At 44.9% G+C, this 5,761-nt stretch overlaps 1 protein-coding gene across 5 annotated transcripts in view; it reads right to left on the bottom strand.

The window, feature by feature from the left end:
- Positions 1–1,329: 1,329 nt before the first annotated feature.
- The window catches only part of COMMD7 (COMM domain containing 7), a 41,490-nt gene continuing 37,058 nt past the window's right edge, over positions 1,330–5,761 (bottom strand). For 4 of the 5 annotated variants that reach the window (XM_032142264.2, XM_032142266.2, XM_032142263.2 and 1 more), the window contains 6 exons: positions 5,271–5,327; positions 5,150–5,187; positions 3,489–3,579; positions 3,116–3,165; positions 2,698–2,746; positions 1,330–2,142 (listed from right to left, as the gene is read on the bottom strand). In XM_032142264.2, coding sequence (XP_031998155.1) covers positions 2,066–2,142; positions 2,698–2,746; positions 3,116–3,165; positions 3,489–3,579; positions 5,150–5,187; positions 5,271–5,327 — 362 coding nt within the window. In that variant the 3' untranslated portion in view covers positions 1,330–2,065. Of the gene's footprint in view, positions 2,598–2,697; positions 2,747–3,115; positions 3,166–3,488; positions 3,580–5,149; positions 5,188–5,270; positions 5,328–5,761 lie in introns of all 5 variants that reach the window. The other variant, XM_032142265.2, reaches the window with a different exon arrangement.

Below are 5,761 nucleotides of genomic sequence, written 5' to 3'. Positions count from 1 at the left end.
CATGTTGCCCAGGCTGGTTTCAAACTCCTGGCCTCAAGCAATCCTCCTGCCTCAGCCTCCAAAAATGCTGGGATTACAGGTGTGAGCCACCATGACTGGCCCTATTGTTTCTATGTGGGGGAAAAAAAAAAACCTGTGGAAGGGTACCTAAGAAACTAACAACAGAGGTTATCTATTGGAACAGACCAGTGGGAGAATTAAGTAAATGGGAGACAAGGGAGAAGAAACCTTTTGTTTTACTCTTTTTTATACTCTTTGATAAATGTACATATTCTATGACCCAGCAGTTCCATACCCATGTAATTACCTTATAAACATACTTCCATATGTGCAAAACGACATATATACAAGGATATTCTGTTGTGGCATTATTTGTAAGAGAAAAAGAATGGGAACAACCTAGACACCCATCAGCAAGAAACTGATTAAATAAATCATCCATTTGAAGTAAAACGGTGCATTTGTTACCAAGAATGACGCAGTTCTCTGTTCTGATATGCAACGATTTCCAAGTTGAATGGAAAAAAGAAAGGTGCAGGACGGTGGGTACATAATGCTACCATTTGTGTGGGAAGAAAAGTGAAACTATATGCATATCCGTTTGCAAATGCAGTTAATGTCTCCAGAACACAGAATAAACTAATAACAGTGGCTACCTCTGGGGAGGAGAACGGGGTAACTGGGAAACGGTGGTGGGGAGGGGTTATTACCTTACACTGTACCTTTTGAATCATGGGTATCTTTTATCTATTCAAAACTTTATAAAATTTCTGAGGAGGTATTTGCCAGGCGCGGTGGCTCACGCCTGTGATCCCAGCACTTTGGGAGGCCAAGACGGGCAGATCACAAGGTCAGGAAGTCGAGATCATCCTGGCTAACATGGTGAAACCCCCTCTCTACTTAAAATACAGAAAATTAGCCGGGTGTGGTGGCGGGTGCCTGTAGTCCCAGCTACTCAGGAGGCTGAGGCAGGAGATGGCGTGAACCCGGGAGGCGGAGCTTGCCCTGAGCCGAGATGCCGCCATTGCACTCCAGCCTGGGTGACAGAGCAAGACTCCGTCTCAAAAAAAAAAAAAAAAAAAAATTCTGAGGAGGAGGGGTAGTGGAGGAGGAGGAGCAGGAAAAGTCACATGCTAGGGTGGGGGCTAAAGCCATCTGTACACAAAGCATTTCACATGTTATGCTTTTTCCTGTGGCTTTTAACCTGAGTTTCCCTGGAATTGCTCTTACAAATTCCAACTTTGGAACAGACCCAATTTCAATGGAGACCCAGGATCGTCACAAAACCAGGAAGATAATTTTTAAAGACAAGAGCAAGTGCTAGCTCTCTGCAAGGTACATGACTCTTTAATCTATGCAGAAAGACAACTGGATCCAGACCTTTTCTTCAGAACCTTTTTATTCATCATCTAACCAACAGAGGTGGTTGGCTTGAACCCAAACTAAAATGGCCTCAAAAGGCCCGCCTCGTTACAATGACAGGGCAAAACCAGAAGTATTGACAGAGTTTAGCCTCAGTTCTCTGCAGAGAAGACCAAGCATGTATTTATACACAGGTGCCTCATTAAGAACTGATTGGCAATGTTCCACCAGCACAGACCCAGAGTGTGCAGAAATCCGTGGGGGCTCTGTACATGTGTCATTCAGACAATCCGCCGATTCCTCGGCCATAAACAAGCTCTTGCTTTTTGGGAGGAGGGTGATCAGCATGTTATCTTGAATGATGGCACCATTTATTTACTCTGGAACTTTGAAGGGGAGGTGACAACTTATTTTCTCCCCTGAATGTGAGATGCAGTGGCCTGTCAGAGTATCTAAAATGTGTCCTGGAAGACAGATAGGTGGTGGTGGTTGCCCTAACAGAGAGTTTATGGGGTAATCGTGTTGGGCTCTTTCAGTACTTAATCCTGCTGTTTTTCAGAAACCCTTTGTACCTGGGCCCCATGGAGCCAGCAGGGCCCCATAGAGCGTCCCACAGGCCTGTGAGTGAAGTGCCTCTCAGAGTAGTCACCCAGGGAAGGGAAGAGGGCAGGGAATGGGGCCAGAGGAGATGCAGGGACAGAAATCAGCAGAAACACTCCATGCTGGTTCTGACTCGCTCCATCTCGTGCAGGAAGCTGTAGAACTGAGGCAAGGTTAATTCTGGGGAGAGAAAATTCAGATAAATGTTTCCAACTCCACAGAATCATCCAAGAAAATTAATTTCCACCCAGAGGATTTTTTTTTTTTTGGCTTAATACATCTAAGCAGCTCTTGATGGGTAATTGATCATAATAAAGAACTGAGAGACTTGAATGCAGAAGGTTCTCTGCTCCAAAGGAAAAAAAAAGGGGAGTGAGTGTTCAAATGGCACAGCTCCATGGCACAAAGAGATGAAAGGGTATCATTCGGGATGTTCAATGTGACTTCTATGGCAAGAGCTTCTTGCTCGTCAACCTTCTTCTTCAATCCCAGCCACTCCGTTCCCTCTCTTTCCCTTTTTCAAAACGGCTCTTCAACTGTGGGGGCTCCAACCTGCCAATGGCTTTCTAACACTCCTTGTGCCATCTTTCAGGAGAGGAAAGGCAGTGGAACAGCTACTCCACAGCTGGCAATGACTGTTTTTATAGAAGACATGATTTGTGGTGAGCGTCACCAGCCCCTGACTGCAGAGAACACAGAAAAGGTGAAGAGGCTCAAGTGGGAATTCAGACTCACCTATATACACATTTTCGATTTGATTTCCTTTCTTAACCACCAACTTTAGCTGATGAAAGAAAAAGAAATAATTTAAATTAAAATGATGACAACTGGGCAAAGAAATTCTTAAAACCCTTTGACTTAATTAAGCTTCCAACCTGAGTCATACAGGAGCAGTCTGGATCATCCACCACCAAAAATTCTAACAATTCCCATGATTACAGGAACAATCACGCATCAATGAATAACACTAGGATCTATTCATCTGAAAGTAGGCAAGTTAGTGACCACATCTTTAGCTGGCCACACTGCTCTGAGATATATAAGGTACTTCAGTAAAACATCCACTTAAATATCCATTTAACCCAATGTAGATTTGATAATTTTTAACCAAGTCAAAAATCTACCCATTTTCAAGGATCAGGAGAAGACTTACTTGTAAAAATATACTTCCCACTTTCTCCAATTCGCTGCTCCCAGATGTCACTGTGACAAAAAAAGAGAGAGAGAGAGAGAAAAATAACAAGTGACTGATTGAGGACTGACCCTGAAGACCCCAGTTTTGCAATTGTCCAGCAGAAGCCATGTGGGGGCAAGTATGAGGGCAGCAAGGTGTGCTCTTGGAAAGTCAACTTATCCAGAGCCATGAATGGAAACAGCTACTGAATGTGGACAGAATACAAAACAGCAGCTACTGCCCCAATAGTGCTGGGGACTAGGTCATGCCTTCCCCATAGTGGCTGTGTCACAGCCTCTGCACCCCAACCCTGTACCACCCAAATAACCCAGGACTGGTTGTAACTAGTTACCTCCAAATTTCCACTCCATATCTATGAGCTGGTTAATCATCAGAGTCTGACCTATGGCCCATCGAGCAAGGGTGGGAGCATTCTGCTTCCACTGGAACAAAAGCAAAAGCCAAAGTCAATTACAATAGGAAAATCTCCCCCTCTCCATCCTGCCCCAAACATTGCAATATTTAGCATTGACACAGATAATGGGGAGGGTGCAGAATGAAGGGCTCAGTCTATATGCACATACCTAGGGATGGAGGAGGGCACAGAATGGCAGACCACAACATTAATGTTGTATTTTTCATTCCAAGATTTAATCCATCTTGGAAAAAAAACGGTGCTGCCATCATACTGGCCCCCACATGGCTTCTACTAGACAATTGCAAGATTGGGGTCTTCAGGGTAAGTTCTCAATCAGTCACTTGTTATTTTTCTCTTTTTTTGTCATAGTGACATCTGAGAGCGGTGAATTGGAGAAAGTAGGAGGCATATATATATATATATATATATATATATATATTTTTTTTTTTTTTTTTGAGATGGAGTCTTGCTCTGTTGCCCAGGCTAGAGTGCAGTGGCGTGATCATGGCTCACTGCAAGCTCCACCTCCCGGGTTCACGCCACTCTCCTGCCTCAGCCTCCCAAGTAGCTGGGACCACAGACGCCACCACCACGCCCGGCTAATTTTTTGTATTTTTAGTAGAGATAGGGTTTCACCGTGTTAGCCAGGATGATCTCGATCTCCTGACCTCGTGATCCGCCCACCTCAGCCTCCCAAAGTGCTGGGATTACAGGCGTGAGCCAACAGGCCTGGCCAGTAGCAGGTATATTTTTACAAGTAAGTCCTCTCCTGATCCGTGAAAATGGGCAGATTTTTGACTGGGTCAAATCAGGAGAAATGATTAGAGATGCACTGAATAGTGCTGGTTAAAGCTGTGTGTATGACATGCGCTTGAAGCCAAATGAAAACCTTAGGCTGGGGGAATGATGATGCTGATAGATAGTTTGGCCTTACTTGGCATTTCCCATTGTTTTCTCTCTTCATGATATAAAAGCAAGGGGCTGGGCATGGTGGTTCACGACTGTAATCCTAGCACTTTCAGAGGCTGAGGCGGGTGGATCACCTGAGGTTGGGAGTTCAAGACCAGCCTGACCAACGTGGTGAAACCTTGTCTCTACTAAAAATGCAGAATTAGCCAGGCATGGTGGCACATGCTTGTAATCCCAGCTACTTGGGAGGCTGGGGCAGGAGAATTGCTTGAACCAAGGAGGTGGAGGTTGCAGTGAGCTGAGATTGTGCCGTTGCACTCTAGTCTGGGCAACAAGAGCGAAACTCTGCCTCAAAAAAAAAAAAGAAAGAAAGAAAGAAAGAGGCCGAGCACGGTAGCTCACGCCTGTAATCCAGCACTTTGGGAGGCAAAGGTGGGTGGATCATGAAGTCAGGAGTTCGAGACCAGCCTGGCTAACACAGTGAAACCCTATCTCTACTACAAATACAAAAAATTAGCCGGGCATGGTGGCATGTGCCTGTAGTCCCAGCTACAGAATGGAACAGCCGAGAAAGGAAGAAGGAAAGAGAACAGAACCCACTGCCCGGACAAGGACAAAAGAGACAACAAGAAGAAGAACGCAAGGGATCTTAATTAACCATTAACCTTGATTAAGAGGAATTATACCTTTTCAGAAAAGTAAGTGGCTTTCTCCTCACTAAGACCTATAAGAGAACAGAAGGAGCTATTAACATAATAAAAAGCCTCAGAAGCCAGTCACCCTGAGCAGCCTTGGCCAATGACCTACCCAGAGTTATGAAATCCGCCTGGACCTGCTTGGCTGTGAGACTCTTCTTCAAAGCACCTGGGAGGCAGGGGAGAAATCAGTTAGAAAGGCAGACCAGTGAATTAGTTGGCAATAAGTATTTAATGGGCACAACCTATGTGACCTAAAGGACAAAAGGAACACCCAAAGACTGGCCAGCTTCAAGAAGATCTCAATCCAGCCACGGGGAAAGAGCATCCGAAATGACCAGAAAACAAGAAAGACAGTACATTTTAAAATTTATTTATTTTATTTAAAAAATATATTTATTTTTGCCGGGCACAGTAGCTCAAGCCTGTAATCTCAGCACTTTGGGAGGCCGAGGCAGGCAGATCACGACATCAGGAGATCGAGACCATCCTGGCTAACACGGTGAAACCCTGTCTCTATTAAAAATACAAAAAAAAAATTAGCCGGGCGTGGTGGCAGGCACCTGTAGTCCCAGCTACTCCGGAGGCTGAGGCAGGAGAATG

This window comes from Hylobates moloch, unplaced genomic scaffold, assembly GCF_009828535.3.
Source record: "Hylobates moloch isolate HMO894 unplaced genomic scaffold, HMol_V3 SCAFFOLD_21, whole genome shotgun sequence".
Taxonomy (NCBI): Eukaryota; Metazoa; Chordata; class Mammalia; order Primates; family Hylobatidae; genus Hylobates; species Hylobates moloch.
Note: the sequence above shows the minus strand (reverse complement) of the source record. Positions and strands in the feature narration are given on the sequence as shown.